The sequence below is a fragment of the Balearica regulorum genome, chromosome 1, assembly GCF_011004875.1.
Source record: "Balearica regulorum gibbericeps isolate bBalReg1 chromosome 1, bBalReg1.pri, whole genome shotgun sequence".
NCBI lineage: Eukaryota > Metazoa > Chordata > Aves > Gruiformes > Gruidae > Balearica > Balearica regulorum.
Window position 1 is genome coordinate 193695124 of NC_046184.1, and position 18374 is coordinate 193713497.

General features: G+C 43.1%; 1 protein-coding gene across 3 annotated transcripts in view; it reads left to right on the plus strand.

The window, feature by feature from the left end:
• The window catches only part of STARD13 (StAR related lipid transfer domain containing 13), a 305468-nt gene that overhangs the window by 146131 nt on the left and 140963 nt on the right, over positions 1-18374 (plus strand). Inside the window, exon 1 of one of the 3 annotated variants that reach the window (XM_075742021.1) lies at positions 11029-11259. The exons of the other annotated variants lie outside the window; for them this stretch is intronic. Within the exon in view, the coding sequence (XP_075598136.1) occupies positions 11136-11259 (124 nt within the window). The 5' untranslated portion in view covers positions 11029-11135. Of the gene's footprint in view, positions 1-11028; positions 11260-18374 lie in introns of those variants that run through there. 3 annotated transcript variants of the gene reach the window in all.

Below are 18374 nucleotides of genomic sequence, written 5' to 3' on the forward strand. Positions count from 1 at the left end.
TATGCCTTTAAATATATCACCTGATTTTCAGAAAGGATTTCAGAAGTGGCTGATGAGTGGTAACCACTTCTGAAAATCAGACAGTGACTTAGGGTGTAAGACTTAGGGACTTAGCTTTTAAAATAATGGATTTTTTTCTGTCTGGGCAGAGTATTTCCAGACTTAATGCCCGAATGTGAGTGCATTCTGGAGTCCTCTTAGCAAATAAGAGATGAAAGTGGAAGTGTTGAAATACACTCATCAGGTTCAGCTGTCTAAGGCAGCTAGAATGATACCCATATTTAAAGATGAAAAGAAGTCATTGTGGGCAGCAAAAATAATTACAGCTTCCTATATTAATTATCATAGAGGTTTCCGAAAAAACCAAAGCAAGCTATAATACACCCAGATGAGAATACAGACGTAGGAACCAGCATGGCTCTGTAAAAGAAAAGAGAAACAGCTTCTGCACAGGAAAACAGGAAGAGATAAAATTTATCTAGGCTTTCCAAACTAATATTCCAGAGATCTTCAAAACAGAAAGGAAATAACGTGAGAAATCAGCATGGGAAGGAAATTTTGGTCATAGAACATAAACTTCATAAAAGATCCAAAGACACTCAAATTAAACTTGTCAGTTTTCAGAATGAAGAGAGGCTAATAATAGGTTGCCTAAAAGATTTTTACTAGGACAAGTATCATTTAAAGCTTCATTATCTTGACAAGTGAGTGAACAGATGGCAAAATCTGTAGCAAACTTGAGATTTCCTAGGGTACTAAAGATTAGAAAGATTTCTGAGAACCAAATTCAAATCACCAAAGCGAGGTGATTTGACAACCTCAAAGCAGATGGGATTTCAATTTACCTAAGTGTGAGGTAATGCTCAGGAATGATCTGAAGCATTCACTGATACTGCCTGCTTAATGAAGTGTTACCAGTTCAGAAAAATACCTAGGCAACATTATGGACAGCTTAATTAAAACAACTCAATGAAAACAGCTGTTCAATTTACAGCACTAGTCATGAAAGCAAATAAAATGCTAATTTATATGAACCATAAAGAACAGCATTGATATTATTATAATGTCATCATATAAATTTGGGCAACTATATCACAGTGACGTCCAGCATTGTCAACCTTACAAAACTGTCTACAAAAAGAAACATTCAAAGAAGTCAGTGAAGGATGATATGCAGGGAAGATAGATACAATCATTTTACTTAACTAGTGAAAAAAATGTTGCGGCACTAAATTCCTACGCGCCTTTAAGTCCTAGGGATATCCAATGAACAGAAGATACAGAACAAGTAGCACCCTCATGTGCTGGAACCTGTTTTCCCAATTAATGAGGATCATCAAATCAGCAAGAAATGGAGGACTTTATGCTCACATAGTCTTAAGAAGCTTGGTGGGAGTAAATAGGGAAAGGGACATACACATACTGGATGAAGTGAAGCATACGGGAATTTTTACAATTACTTCAGCAAGTCAAGAACTTCACCGTTACTGGGATTGTCACTAGTGTTTGGTCTAAATTGTGGGGTTTTTTTTAAAGTTCTTGTAGGCAGGGAAGCTGTCCCTGGTGATTGTTGAGAAGACCTTGAGTTTGATCAACTCTGCATTAAAAAGGTAATTTATACCTGTACAAAGTAGAGTAAGAGCCTACTGTTACTTAGTAGTAGTACATACAACCCACTTTGCATTTATCCTGCACAGCTGTAAAAGAAGAGCTATCGGACAGAAGGGGGGGTGGATAAATCCAAATCTATTTAAGTCCTACAGGAAGATAATGTTTTCCAGATGAAATGGTATTCTTTATGATTTGACTGACAGCAACGAACTACGTTAGCTCACTGCAAAACCATTTAGCAACATTTCAGAATAGAAACTGGGAACAGTGTCCAATTTGAGGCATAAGACTAGGTTTTGGTTTTCATATTTACTTCTTACACTTTTTTCCCCTTTAGTGGCGACATTCGCTAAAATATTTTTAAGACCTGAACTCTGAAACAATGTATCTGATAATTTTGATCAAATGAACATCAAGGATTACTTAGTATAAGTATTCTCTGTCAGGTAAATTAACTGATCTTCTGTCTCAAAAACTAACACTGCGTAAGATCCTGCTGAGTTATAATCCCTTTAGCACCTACTCTCCAAGCAATTTATGTGGGTTTTTGTAATGTAAATGATTCAAAAAATTTCCCTGAAATGTAGAACAATCTCAGGTAATTGCTACTGAACAGATTTATGTCAGCACAAAATGACAAAAAGCTGTTGAAGTGAGTCTGCATGACAGTAGTGTAAGCAAACAATATGAACAACATCTGTACCTGCGGCTGTTGAAGTGAGTCTGCATGACAGTAGTGTAAGCAAACAATATGAACAACATCTGTACCTGCGGCACCGTAAAGGTGTTCCGACATCATCCATAGGCACTAATCTCACTAGAAACCATTGCAACACTGAAAATGAACTTTGGAACCAGCAATACATACAAGCAAAATAACTTTTTCTTGCCTTCTTGCACTGTCCTGAATGCATATCTCCCTCATTTGCATGGTATTTAATTGAAGTCAAGGGGAATTGTGTTTGTGGAGGCTTAAAAAAGGGTCTATTAATAAGAAGAGGGGCCAGCTAGAATACAGTGCTCCAAGGGAGTACAAGGGGGAGGTGAAGCCTGCTCTGTTCTTTCTGGAATCAAATTTTCAAGTAATATTAAATAAAAAAGATGGCCCTTTCTGGAAAGTGAGTCGCGGCATTTATCAGTAGAGAGCTGTGGCCTCTGTCATCATTCTGGTCACATCACTCTACGCAGCAGCAGGTGATGGGGAAACACCTCGTCGAGCTCTCTCTGCCCTTGGTATGCTGGGCCAGCCACGGAGCAGTCCCTGCTATTGCCTTTCTGGGAATTAAGTTGCTTTACCAAGTACTGCTTTCAATCCCGAAAGAGAAAAGAAAAATATCTTACTGTTTTCTAGCTTTCTCCCATGGTGTTTGATGTTGCTGTTTATAGAATAGTAATTTAATGTCACTATTAAAATTCAGTTCTGTGAAAAGCAAATGGGTGCATAGCATAGATTTTTTTGCCTTTTGCATGCAGAGGTTGAAGTCTATTTGGAAGACCACAATAAGTTGTGCTTTGCCTGGCAGACTATTTAATTTCTTACAGTCGAATTCTTTTACATGGACTATAATTATACAGCAGCACATCAGTGCTCTCATAAAGTCTGCTGCCTACTATGCAGGGTGGCACCTTATAACTTATCTCTGTGCATATATGTCCACATAAAAATATAACATAGCTTTGTTTCCAAGATACTGAATCTTGAATGAAATTATGTGATTATGCAAACCCCCTTAACCTACATGCAAAAGGCAGGAGTGTAAGCAGAACTAAGGTGAAGAAGCTACAAGTACTTTTTAGACTTGCAGTTTTCAGCTATGTTTTTGCCTACCTGATTATATGAAGCCATTACTGAAGAAATATTGAACTTCTTTTGATAACTTTTTTTCTCCAAAGCTTTCTGTAATGGTTTCAAGGGCAGTACTACAGGCCTGTTCATGTTTCAACCAAAAAAAGTAAAACTCTCAGTGACTCACAGTAAACTGTTCTCTGCGCAGCTCTAAAAGCTAAAACTGCAGTTGTTAGTGCTGACTTGTTAATATAACACAGACATTGACATTTCCTGGTTACTGTAAACACTGAAATGCTTTTGGAGTTAATGGAATACAGGTGCTGCCTGATGCTACCAAAATGTTCACACAGAAACAGAGACATTTTTGGATGGAAAGAGTTGCAGATCCACCTAGTCCAGCCCCTTCTTCACAGCATGAATATCCTGCTTCTCAGTGGGAATACTCAGATATGTTAAATGTCATGAAACGAGCATTCTTCCTAAGCTTAAGCTCCTTTATACTAGCAGGAATGGCCGTACCACTTAGCTTGCTGAACAGAGAGGTCTGCAATGCCAGAGCAGGGTGATGGAGTGGGCTTAGGCAGGCTCTGAGCCGGCTGGGAAACCTTCCCAGTGGGGCTGTGGGAAATGATGCTTACAATCGAATCGCCACCAGCCTTCACTTCGAATGAGACTCAGACAATACTGCAAACAGCCGATTGGCCCTTCTTTGCTGTGGAAGCAAGAAGAAATTTAAAATCAGCTTTAATGATTCAAGATCCTCTAGAACTTTTTAGGTTAGTAGGGCTTGGCTTGGGTCTCAGCCCAATTTTGATTCTGGTCATTATAATCTGCCTACCTGAAATTCTATCCCCTATTGCAACTGGCCATGACATTCTTTATTTCCTGTCCAAAAACGTTAGTATCATTGCATTTCAATTCTACCAAATATATATTTTAAAAATCTGTTAAGTAAGTTAAAACAGTAGCTGTGTGACCAGTAATGAAGGAAGCTCTGCAAAAATCCACAGCTTGCAATATATAGGTACTTGGCAATATGCTCCCATCAGTCAGTAGCCTGATTACTAGTAAAGCGTGTGCACATGAGTATTTGCGTGTCTGAAGCAGGTTCTTACTCTTATAAGTAAATTGGTTTTGGGAACAATTCCGTTGCATTGTTGTTAGAACCTGTTGTCAAGATTGATCATGTTTTCCTGTGTAATCCAGGAGAGTTATAAAAAAAAAAAAAAAAAGAACAAGCTCCCAGGTCTCTGAACCAATATCCAGATACAGTATGTGCTAAATTGCCACTGACTGCTGCAAGGCTTTTTTACAAAATGTTCCAATTATTTCTCCTGTGATGGTAATAACAGTTGGAAGTTTGGAAAAAAAAAATAATCTTGGTTTAGACAAGGTCCCAATACAATATTAAGGAAATGAGTACTTTGAGAGCAAAGTAAGATGTAGTTTAGAATAATATATTTTTGTCAAGCAACTAAAAAGGATGGGAAAAATCAGACACCAAAAGCTTGAATGAGAAGAACAGGGGCAATATTCTGTGCTGAGACATTTCTTGTTTCAACATAGCTGCTCATTTTTTCAAGGGCATTAATCACCTCAAAATTTCAAGTTCTGCTTCAGTAAAAAACCACTGTATCTACACATATAAAATGTATTCCACTTTCCCAGTTGCTTAATCATTGAAGAATTGGCTATTTCTACAGTGACTGCCTTTGCCCAGCCCAAGCTTTCACATCTGCAACATACTACATTTTAAAGATGTCCACAGAGCATCTTAGGAAAGGAGGTGAAAGTTTATTGGCACATGGTTTATTTTGTCCATTCTTCTCCTCTGCTATCTGAGAAATGTGCAAGGGCTTTTGTGGTTGCAGTTCTTCAGAATTTCAGCTTAAGTATCAGCTTTGTTGCCTGCTGTTCAGTAGAAGCGCTCTGTTTACTCAGACAGTAATCCATCCAATGATCATTTGTGCCACAGTTAGCTCCCTGTCCCCTTTTTCACCATTCTCATAGAACAGAGTATGAGGCCCTAGAACAGGCCCATAGAACAGGCCCTACCTGTCACACAGGGCCTTCACCTGGAGCTCATTATTCTCCTGTGACAACTTAGGCTGAGTTAAGGAGACAAGACTGGAGAAGTAGAAGGGTTATTAAAAAATAATCTGCAAGAGCTAGATACAACTAAGATGTGAGATGGAGAGAAAAGTCCAAGTTAAGGTTGGCCAGAATGTGAAAATCCTGCTCCATGGTAAAACCAGAAAAATAGCAGTTATTTTCCAGAAAAACTGACATTTGCGCTAATTTTATTCTGTAAGAAATTATGTTTTTGTCAGAAGGAGCTTTCCAGGTGAAGATTCGTGGTTGGAAGAACTTGCATCCCATACCTGTCATCTCATCTTTCTTCTCACTTACTCTGCCTCGATAGACACATCCTGGTCTACTTCAGTGCGTCCCAAATGCAAATACTCTGGCAGTTCTCTGCCGTCACTATTCACTGCAGTTCATCCTGCCTTTGTGTTGCATCAAGTGGTGGCTACTCAGCTGAAGGCCCTTCCTTTCCCTCTCTATCATTTGTTCGATGTTAAAAGCTTGATTCCCGCAGTCTGTCTGTGCAGGATGCCAGCTTTTGTTGTCTACTCGTTATGTTTTCAAATACACATCTGCATGCTTTCTCTAAAACTGCCCCTCACTCTTGGGAGTTGGTCCTCTGGATATATACAGACCCCACATTAATCTCCTTGGAGACCCTCTTGCTGACTCGCTGTGCGTCAGTGCCTCCAGAAGCTAATTCTGGTGTGCTAACACCAGTAGTTACGACACTGGCCGGTATTGTTTTATTGTTCTCTTGTACTCCACCCTTCCTACCCCAACTGGCTCTTTGCTCCACTGGTGTCTTATTTTATATTTAGTTTGTAATCTCCTGAGGACAAAGATCCATCCAGTTTCTGGTTCTAAGTACTTTGATAATACAGTTTATTATTAATAATAATAAAGTACCATCCTTTGTCCTATGAACAGGAGAAAAGCCTGATTCCCGCCCATCCCCTCCATGGCAGTTTTAGCAAGAGAGAGGGAGCACAGTCAAACAGCAGATACTTTGTTACTGTAGTCTGCATCTGAGCACACTTAGAGCCTTTTCACAGTGCAGACTGCAAGAAGTCCCGTTTATTTCAGCATTAATCACCGCTAACAAAAGTGAAAGAATTTGGCCCCGGCTAATGAAAGCCATCAGTGCTCTGCTGTTGGCAAAGTGCAGAGTGATCCTTTCCCAGAGCTTCAGAAAGCTGAAACGGAGAAGGTGCCAATCTCTTGATAAACCGGGAAAGAGTGAAACTGCTTTATAATTGATCCTCATTAAAGCTACCTTAAAATGATGATAATTTGCATATGTAAATAACAAGCAAGGAGAGAGTGCCAGGGAACAAGCTGGAACATTTTGTCCTTGTTCACAATGATTCTTATTTTTCTCTATCCAAAATGTTTGTTTGTTTACTTAGATGTCGAAGAGGACACCTACTCATATGCCCTCGGTACTTTTCACATAACTTCAACCACAGAATTAGTATGCAATTCACTGCACTCTGCTATTAGGAAAACAAGCAATGGAAAACCTCAAATCCTTTCTTTCCAGTGGTAACCCAGACTTACAACATCACACACAGGACATTTAGCCTGTGACAGAAAACAAATTCCAGAGCTCTAGGACCCCCAAAGAGATAAGGATCATTGCCAAAGTTATAAATATTACTTGATGTATTTATATCTAGGCTGTCTGAGCTACTATTTGAAGCTACAAAAGCACAGCAACACCATTTTGAGTATCGTAAACTTAAAGAAGCTTCACGAATTTACGGTCAGTTCCCAAAGAATTAGATGTATTATAAAATTTGGTATTACACTGATTAGCATCAGCTTCCATCAGTGATCCTGCAGTGCTAATTGACTTCTTCTTTTGCTTTATTATTGCTTTTTAAGAGATACAAGTATATGGAGCTTGTGTCCACTAAACAGCATGCAGTAACCAAGGATATGCTCTTGTCATATTTTCCTCTGCAAGATGTACCCTGTTTTGTCCTTCTACAAGCAGAAAACTATTGTGAAGTGGGTAAAGTAACAAAAAATCCTGACTCATCATAATTAAAGATTAGAGGTAAAAAAGGAAAGAAGTTATACTTTTCTCGTAGTCGTTCGGTAGTTTACAAATGGCAAACCAAGATGTAGTCATTTTTCTCTTTCTTAGGCCTGATTCTCTTCTTACCAGATGCATGGAAGGTTTTACAGTGACTTTATTAGGACTAGATCAGGCTGCATAATGGAATCTGTAACAAATTAAAAACACACTGCTAATTAGAGGCCAGATTATTATGTAGTATCAATTAACTTGGCATTTAATTACCATAGTGATTGGGAGGAACTATAAATTGCTAAATATATAATTAGAACATCAGACTTCTGTGCCACAATGGCATCAGATCATGGGTATAATTAGCTTAGATTTTCCCCCAACGTTTTACACGCTTGCAAGATTTTAAGACAGACAAATGCCACTTTCATTCCTGCCAGTATTCTGCTATCAATGAGAAAAGACAAATATCATAGTTCAGCTTCTTTTAAGGCAATTACTCTGAACAGAACCATTTTGATTAGTATCAAGCAGAAAAACTGCTGTTTCTGTGGAAAATGTGCTTTCCTTTTCTTTCCCCCAGAAATGTTATCTGTCTTGTTCAGGATTTCAAAATGTTTCAAGGTGTAGACAAGAGCACTGATCAGTTGGCTACTTACGCACTTAACCAACAGATGAAAATGCATGGAGGGAGGCCAGAACTTAGTCGACCACTTAGTCGTGCTTTCTACCATCCTAAAAGGAAGCAAAACATCTTTGACCTATGACTGATCCCTAGAACATACCTTTCTTCAAGCAGGCTGTATAGAACAGCTGTTATTGTAACTGCTACTACTAGGTGTAATACATCAAAAATACCTGTGTTGGTAACTTGACTTCTGAACAGTTGGCTATGATTAAAGGCATAAAATAGGAATGGGCCAGTTGCTGCATGAGGTATTTTCTCATTACTGAGAGAAAAGTATGGTATCTGATCTTGCTGCTGGATTTAGTTTTCCACAGTAAAGGCAAGTACGTGAAATTAGTAAGATTTTTGTCAGTGTCCGCCACAGAGCTTGGTCTAGGCTTGCCAGTTCTGTTCTGCTGCTGATTGTGAAATCCAGCGGTATCACTGGAGTTTATCTTAGTAACCTGTGGTAAGATAAGATGGTATTAGCAATTGCTAGTATCTCATTGCTAATTAGCTGCATTCAGTAAACCTGGAAGTCTAGGGGCATTTTTTATAAAGTAACCTCTTCAAAAATTATATAAAAGGGAAAAGAGTATCTTTTTTTGTATCACTACATTCTGGCAGTCACAGAAAGCAATTGAAGAAAGGGAGATCTGTCTTTGAGACCGGCCGGACACAGTAAGAGAGCGCATTCGAGTGTGGCTGCCAGAAGAGCACTGCTGAAGGTTACGGTACTGGCTGACACAAATTGGTGTTTGTGGGTAGTGACACAACGGTATGATACAAAACCTTCAAAACTGATTTTATGATTTCACCTTTAGACTGCATGTCACTGCTGATCTTTATAGGGCAGCTGAGTACAATGTCAGAAATTTATTTCTCATCTCTACCTGGTTCCTAGCGGATAGGAGCCTGTGGCAGAAAACAGGCAACGTAGGTCTTATGTACCAGTAATGGCTGTGTTGGTAGGGAATTAAATAAAGTGAGGCAGAGGTCAGAGGCAGATTTACGGGGTGGAGGAGCTGATTGTAGGAACTGTAATCCTCTCTTCTTCCATTAACATCAGCAGGTGTTTGCTCTGGATCATGGGATGTGGGAGTATTTACATAATTATCCTGTCCCCCTTCCAGATCTTGGAAGGCATCCCTTTTCTCGTAAGATTTTGTCCAGTCATTTGGAGGAAGGACACTGTAGCTGGAGTTGCAGAGGAGGAGTGACATACAACATCTTCACAAGTTCTGGGCAAGCACATCGTCTCCACTGTATCAGATAAAGTACAGTAGTTTAAGATGAACCTTTTAAGAACAGGGGCAACGGAAAACAAATTCACATCCGAGAATAAGCAGAAGATGTTATTAAAACCAAGTGGTAACATGAAATACATCTGTTTGTTTGCTTTTAGCTTCTATGGATATTGCTGGCGTTGCAGTTACAGTTTTAATTTAAACAAGATGGGGATATTGATAATGTTTAACGTGACTGCTTTACCAGGGTATTCAGCTCTTCCAGTGTATGGCACTCGCTTTCAGGAATATCAGCCTCATCATTGCACATCATGCAATTTACTCTGCAAAAAGAGTAAGCAATAAGTAATGGTTTGTGACGAAATGAAGTCCCTGTTGTCCCTCTCAGCTGTCGGACTCGCTGCTGCCAGTTGTGCTGGGAACCATCCACTCCGCGGGTGGCCAGGACAGGGAAGGGGCCAGTTACAACAGAATTTCCCAGATCTCAGAGGGAGCACAGACCCAAAATTGGTTTCCTAAATGGGATAAGGGCCCTGATGTTGCTCTCTGGCTCATCTAGGGATGGAAGAATTGGGATTCTAGTCTCTAAGTGTTTGCAAAAAGTGGCTGACAGGATTTACTTCTGAAATCTTTTAGGAGTGTAAGAGCTTGTTCGAGAAGAGGAGAGGATGCAGGGGAGTGGAAGGGATGAAGCGGGGGGAGGGAGGTGGGAGGTAAGTGGGTGGAACGCAGAGAAAGTGGGACAGAAATGGGAGAAGCTGTGTTGTGAGGACAGTGGCTTGAGCTCGGGTGGAGAGTTGATATACAGAGACCTCGGAAAAAACTAATTTTCTCTTGGCAAAAGTCGCGGCGTGGTTGAAGCACCTATTGCTGCTTCCCAAGAAAAAGGCAGCCCGCTGCGAGCCAGGTTTTCTGTCACCTCGTGGTGGCTGACCTCGCCCTGGAGCGGCGGATGCCGGCTCTTCGCAGCGGGGCTCCGGGAGAGCGGGGCGGCGGGGCTGGGGTGGCGGCAGGCGGCTGCCGGTCGCTGTCCAGGGAGCACGAAGCCTGGCCGGCGCCGGTGGCCCTGGGCGGGCTGAGGCGGGCAGCGGGAGGCGGCGAGCGGCAGCCCAGGGCTGGGCGCTGAGAGCAGAGCGGCCGGGAGTGCTTGGCCGGACAGCTCCCAAATGAGGGGCCACGGGCACAAGCGGGGTCACGACATTTAGGCGCACGGCCAAAAGGCCTGCGGTGGCCCGGGCCGTCGTCCGCGCCTGAGCCCGAGGGGCGCGGGGTCCCGGGCGGGCCGGAGGACGGGGGCGGCCATTTCCCGCCGCCGGCCCCTCACGGGCAGCAGCGGGGGCGACCTCAGGCGAGGCCGACGAGGAGCCGGGCCAGACCCAGGGGGCACCTTCCCCGCCCCGCGGGGGCTGAGGAGCGGGGGGAGGGAAGGAGGAAGGAGGGCGGCGAGGCGCCGGGCGCGGGACGGGGCCCTGAGGAAGGCTGGCGGCGACGCTGCTGCCCCGGGGGCCGGGGCGGGGGCGGGCGGCGTGCCGGGCGGCGCTCAGGTAAAGGGGCCGCCCGCCCGGAGCGGCGGTGACGCGGGCTGCGGCGCGGCGGGGCTGCCCCGCGGCCCCATGTGGCCGCCGCTGCCCGTCCCCGGCGAGGGAAGCCGCCGGCGGCGCTGAGCGGGGCTGCCCGGGGCGGCATGCGGAGCCGCCGAGGATGAGCAGCCAGAGCCGCCCGGCCAAGGCGCAGCTCCGGAGGTCGCTGAGCGAGCAGCTGCGGGACTCCACCGCCAAAGCCTGGGACTTGCTGTGGAGGAATGTCCGGGAGCGGCGGCTCGCAGGTCAGTCCCGCCGCGCCGCGGCTGCCGCTACCTGTCCGCGGCCACCTGAGGAGAGACCTCGGGGCACGTCCCGGCCCCGGCGGCGCAGAGGGCTGCCCGCTCCGAGGGGACGCACCGGGGGACGGCCGGGGCGCCTGGGGGGCACCTGCCCTGCTGCCGCCGCCGCCGCCGCCGCGCTGGAGCGCGGACATCTCAGGGCTTAAGCCCGGGCGGGACGGGGAGCTCCGCGGCACCGCCTCACGACCGGCACGGATGCAGCTGGCAGTCGCCGGGCAGGTCGGGGCTGCAGGCACGACCCGGGGTGCAGGCAGGTCGGACGCCCCAGCCCCATGCAGGCAGCACCTGCCCGGTTCCTGGCGGGCACGGAGGGGATGGTGCCACAAGCAGTCGGAGGTAGCCCCACGTCGGAGGCACCTTCTGAGCATCTCAGCAATCAAGAGGGTTGTGTTTGCCTCTGGGAAGCAGGCTCACCTGCTTGTCTGATCAGTTTTCTAAGTCACTTGCAGGTCCAAGTTGGTTCCTCATAGGGTTTGAGTGTGAGGAGGACCACAACTCCCAAAGAAAACCGGTTTGTTTCATTTCAGGTGCTTTTGTAGTTTTAGGTCACCTAACTGCTCTGGAAAACCAGGCTCCTGCAGTCTTACCATCCCCAGGTGGGACCAGAAGGACACAGAGCAGGGCAGGTGCTCCAGTAGGTTGGGTCACATTTAGAGCTCTGCTATCACAGCAGCACATTAGCTTTATATACGCAAACATACCAATAATTTGTATTTGTAAAATACTTTGTGAATTAAAAGATCTAGAGGGTATGTGCAAGTGCAAGGTAGAGTTATTATACTGGAAAACAATACATCAAGATTTATGAGCAGAATCATGTATAATGAAGGCTAATTTGTAAAGATGGATTCCTCTGCCACATCCTACAGCATTGTTAGGAGTTTGGTGACCTTGCCTAGGGCACTGTGACATGCTGATATTGTATAATATGAGGTAAACAGTGTATGATGTAGGTGTCTACAACACATTAGTTCTTGTGTACATACAATTAAAATAACGGATAAAAAATGCATGACAATTTTTTTAAAAAGAATAATCTAAGGTGGATAGCTTTAATAATGATTTACTAAACCAGCTGATTTTGTAGTGTTATGGTTACCCAAAATATTAATCTATCTTTACATGTAATCTACTTATTGCTATATTAATAGCAGATGCCAGCAGACATTCAGCAAGGATACTGTTGGCTATTTTTTTCTTTTTTGGTCAAAGACAACTATTGCTTGATTGAGCAAAGGACCTGGGCATGCTGCCATGAAGCTGTAGCCAACTTCTTAAAGCAACTGGGTATTAAAATTGATGGAGTCAGACTTTTTATTTAAGGTGGATAGAATACTAATGTCCTGGGTTTATGCACTGCCATAATTTAAGTGCTATCCATAATATGCTGGTGAGACACTGATACACATGCCCTTTAATTAAATGAATTATCTGACAGCATAACAAAATGTGTACAAATAACATCTGTTGATGCCAAAGATGTTCTCTTGTTCAGACACTTTTATGTCTCTGGGATTTTTGTCCTTGGTTTTATATTTATTTGTCCCTCTGGCTCCCGTAGCTGCAGTGCATATTCCAATGCCTCTTCCAGTTTTCGTTAATGAGAAGGCAGGGAATTTAAACTGATGTAAATGTGTCATTATTTGCTGGTTGCCAGACCAGCTTCTTCTCCATTGCAGTAGATTTGATGCCAGTCAGGTAGATTGTTGTACAAGTTCCCTTTTTTTTCCCTCAAAGCTGACATTGTGGTTCAGCCCTGACTGACAGTCGGAGCAGCAATTTAACTGGTGACTAGTGTTTAAGAGCAATGACTGAAACCAAACACAGTTTTAACCAACAGTGTGCTGTCATATTCCAACCACCAAGCCAAATAAAGACTTGTGATTAAATCATCGTTGTGATGATGGCTTTGCAGACACTTACATAGTTACTCTTACAGTCTACTTTACTTTTTCATCTATTTGTGAAAAGTTTCAGACACCAGCTGCCAAACATACACCTGTAAAGAAAGTAAGCGACAGCTTAATTCATAAAAATGATATAATCGTTGGGGTTGGACGAGACGCTGGGAGGTCTCTAATCCAGCCTCCAGCTCAGAGCAGGATCAGCACTAGGAGCAGGGCAGATTGCTCAGGGCTTTCCTCAGTGGTCCCTGGGAAGAGTTTCTGCCCCCATGTCCATGTGCTGGAGCAGAGGGCAGCAGTGCACAGCTGAGCTGCGGGTGTGTGAGCTGGAGCAAGGAGCTGAACCTTGGCTAGAGCAAGGAGAGAGCTGAACCTTGGCTTGGCCGCTCTCAAAGAGGCAGACAGCATGGCTGGGTTGCTGTGGAAAGTAAGCTGCGCATAAAAAGACTGCTACAGCGTGCTGCTTCCCTCCTCTCTTGCCTTTTACAGCAGAGGTGATGAGCAGCAGCCTGGCTCCCCGCATGCTCCTGCAACAGGACTGCTCCATACTGCCTCTTATTCAGGACAGATCTATGGTGCCCAGCCGTTCTTAGTCACTATTTCTGATTCAGTGACTGGGATTTGTTCTTTAAACAATGAGTGTACCCTCTACAGTGCCACAAATGCCAGCCTTAATATTTCTGCACTTTTCATAATTTTTGCAGAAGTAGTTTTTACACTGTTTGTGTTCCCACTATGCCTATGGTTTAAGTTGGGATTCACAAACTGGTCGGGAAATGAACCAGAATTTTAACTCCCTTGTTGGAGTGGGGACCTATTTGTCTGAAAAGTTATATAAAATATTGTTGGTTTAATCTAATTCTGAACTGCTATGCCATTACTGAAAGCCATTGCTTTAGGAATTTGCCTTAGGTATTTAACAGACCCTTTAAAGTGATGACTCTAAGGTGATTCTGAGATCTCTGCTCAAATCATGTTCACCTGTTAGAGTAAAACACAACAACTTATACTTGTTACATCTATTGTATGTAGGTGAAAAGCACCACCCTCTATCTGGCATTCTTTCAGTCACTATAGACTAAAAAAAAATCACAAAGAATATATTTAAGCTTTGAAGCTCAGTACTTCAGAGTCAGGAAACACCAGAGGTAAGGATGCCTGTTGCTTCCTTGTTGTGCAGCCTCCTCGCAGTGTAGGATTGTCTTTTAATGTCATGGTCACATCCCCCTCTTTTGCACAGAGCTTTTCTGCCTCATTCAGTGCACAAAGTAACGGTCCCCATAGCTGAATCTGTTAACCTAGAGTCTGCTGTATTGCAGCCTTCTCAAATCCGGGACTGAGCACAGAATTACAAATTCCGTCAAGTGCTCATGAGCATGGCGCTTAGGAGTACTGAGTCTTGTGTACTTCGTACCATTAATGTTTTAATTGTATTCCTAGAAGCTGTAAGGTTATGTTGTTCCCATTTTACAGATAGGAACCAGAGGCACAGTGAGATTGAAGTCAGGACTATTAATAACTCTGAGTGTTAGAACTTGAATTTTGTACTTTAATATTCAAATTATGGCTCTCAGTGTCTCCTATTGTGCTGCACTCCTGCAAATCAGCCTCCAGAATCTTATTGTACTGCACCCAGGGAATGAGTAACTTGCAATTCCTGGTAGTCTGGTCAGATTTTCTTTCAAGTGACTTGCTGAAAACCAGACAGAGGGGGATGGAATGGCAGGGCACCACTTACTTGGCATAGTCTCAGAAACATGTTTTTCCTGTGTGCTGTCTCCCACCCTTTCCTGCATGCCTTCCAGCATCTGCAAGAGATGTAGCAGGAGTTGGGTATGTGACTCTGATAAACGACTAAGATCGTAGTCCATCATCGGATGGGATCGTAGGGAAATGCGTGTGCAGATGAGGTAAAAACTTTGTCATAGTGCCTAATGGGAGGAGGGTTGAGTTAGGATTAAACAGGTGACTTCAATTCTGAGACTTCCTGAAGTTTGAACACTTGACTTTGTGACTCTAGCATTCTCCTAATAATAGAAAGTTTTGTCTCTAATTTCTTAGGTTTAGCTTTTAGCTGTGGTTTAGCAATCCACAGATTGCTGTTGGGATTTCTGCTCTGTAAGGCTGCCACTGCTGTGTCTGCAGTGTAGATACACCCTTAGCCTTTTTACCAAATCTCTTCTCACCTGAGCTTCGTGTCCCACAATACTTTGTATGTTTTGTGTTCTTGAAGAGATTATATCGATTTCCTCTAGCTCTTCAGATACAATTCCTCTTATCTCTTCCTTGACGTCCTCTCTACTGCCTGACTGCGATAGCAGTACAGGACAGGATACCCCTGAGCACTGTCCCAGCTCCAACTTTGCTGCAGAGCTCTCCAGGAGCAACTGTCTGGGGTGATTTTGAGGAAGGATCTTGGATGTTCCCACCCTGTTTTGGGCTTGGCCATGCTCCAGGTAAATGAAATTTGGGGGCAAGTTTTCCACCAAGTCTCCAGTGGTTTGCTCAGACTCACATTTCAAAGTTTTATGACTTGGCCAAGTTTGGACAGATTTTTCGGAGACTTATGCTACAGTGACTCGTGAACCATTGCTGTGAGGTTACTGGTTTCTGTTTCAAAGGATGAAACACTAGTTTCTCAATCAAGCAGCATGAAAATGTACAGTGGGACAACATACCATGGACTAATTTTATTTTAGAAATGGGTGACCTGCAGCACCTAAAATTGAAATAGGAGCATGAGGCAGGCTCATGATTAAAAGAAAATTTTAGTCTAAAGAATCCAAAATTAAGATCTTTAAATGGAAAGATTGAGAAGACCTACTCTTGGTTATCCTTAACTCTTCAGGAAGACCTTATACACTGATTTGTAGCTCCAAGTATCTCTTCAAATGTGACTGAAATGCATTTATGCCAAAAATTAAATTGCACTTTAGCTGAAGTAGGGTAGAAAATGGAGAATAATTTGTCCAGCAGAAAATAATTGCCACATTCAGCATTTGGCAAAGACATCAAGGTACTGCCCCTTCTCCTCTCAAAAGTAATTTGTGATTGGTTTGTGGGTTATTGTGGGTTTATTGGGTGCAAATGAGCAAGCCTAAGTTTGTAATTGCACCTCTGGTGACATGGTGCTCCCTGACACCAGCTGATCTCTTGATCCTGGGAAATACAGAAAAGTGGGTCTTAAAAAACTAATGGTCACAACCAGAACTGTAGGAATTTTAGCACAGTTTTCTGTCATGCCTGTATGGAGGCAAGAGCAGCCATATTTCTGGAGCATATTTAAAGAAGCATCAAATCTATAGTTGCCTCATAGTTTTTATTTTTCAATTAAAATAAAACATTTTTAAGAACTTTCTTTTGCAAGTTTGTACCCTGCGAAGCAGAACTCATTACTTCTGGTGTGATTTATCCTGAGGTCAGTGTTAGGACAGCTGAAAGAAAACACGTGTACCAGGCTCCCGGGTCCTCAGAGAACGCCTGAGCAAAGGCAGGAGTCCTGATATGGGGCCAACGTTAAGCCTGCTGCATCTGGATACTATTCTATTATCAAGGCCAGGTTGGATGGGGCTTTGGGCAACCTGGTGTAGTGGAGGACGTCCCTGCCCATGGCAGGGGGGTTTGGAACTAGATGATCTTTAACGTCCCTTCCAACCATTCTATGATTCTATGATTCTATTACTGAAATTTCTTCTTAATTAAGCCCTTTGTGTACAGTGGAAATGTGGCAGGTTAATCTAATTAAAGCCAAGAAAATAGTGGATTTTTTTTTATAAAATAATTTTGCCAGGTCAGTTTTCATTAGGGGTGTGGGAGATGTGTATGTGGAAAATCTGGTATTTGTTGCGGCCAGTTTGGCAGGCATACTTTTATGTTCTGTTTTAAAATCATGCACATATGTTTTTAGAAAGCAAAGTAGAGATGTTGCAGTCCATGTCCCCGCCAGTGCACTGGAGAGTACAAGATGCTGATTCTCATGTATGTTGGTAAGATGTATATGTGTAAATTCCCCCCTAACCTGACCCCATCAATGGGAAAAGACTGTCCTTTGTCAAGGAGAAAAGTTATGAAAGATGTTCTTTATTCGGGATGGAGTGCTTCAGGGAAGAAAGAAAGTGACTTATGAGTGATTCGTTTGGTCAGGCATGCCAGGAAATTTTCTGCTCTTGTCTCAATCCTAAAGAAAATGTAATAGCCAAAAAAGTAGTCATTGATCTCATAAATTATATTAATCATGCTATATATGCTATATTGATGTTAGGATGGGGTTTTAGGTTAATTTCTTGAAAACAGATAGATGCTCTTCTTTCCATCTCCTTCACTTGACACTCCTTGAAGACCAGCGGTTTGAATCTGAAAAGGGGGTGATGGTGGCAAAATACCACCATTATTAGTTCTGCTGCTGCCGGGTTCTCATGACCCTCAGCAACAAGAAGTTAATTCCAGAAATACAATTACAAAAATACCAATATGCTTGACCTGCCAAGTATTTCTGTATCAGCATGAGACTGCAGAGGGGGATGATGGAGGACTTCCCACTGTCTCAAAGTCCAGAGAAAGATGTAATTTTTTCATACCCGCTTCTGTGGTTCCGCTACCGTTTGCCATGTAAAGTTTGCAGTGACTGTGGGGGAGCAGCAGAGGTTCCTGGGGCAACAGCAACAGTCATCTTCTGGTTTTAAATTTAATACATAAATTCTGTATTTGCACAAGTCCTGCCTCCATCAGAGCGCGCTATATCAGAGATTGTTTTCCTACGAGAAATTCAGTTTTGATTACTCAATTTCCTGACATTATGAGATAGAAAATTCAGCTGATAAAATGGGGAATCAATGCTGGTAATAGGACTGGATACCATTTGAGTCAGTTTCTACTTGATAACTATTTAGAAAGATTCTTGACAGGTCTCTTTCTTTCTTCTTGGCTGTTCACTGATTTCAATGAATGTCACATTAATCTTTAGAAAATACCTTTTTTTTCCCTAGAAAGTGATGATGTCAGTCCTTTTTATAGTACAGCTTGCTTTTTTTTGGGGGGGGGGGGCGGGGTTTGCTACTGACTTTGCATGGTTCTTTGAGCATCCACAAGGTTCTTTCAGGTCTCAGTAGACAAATATTTCTCCGCACATATAGATGGCCTCAGTTCATTCCACCT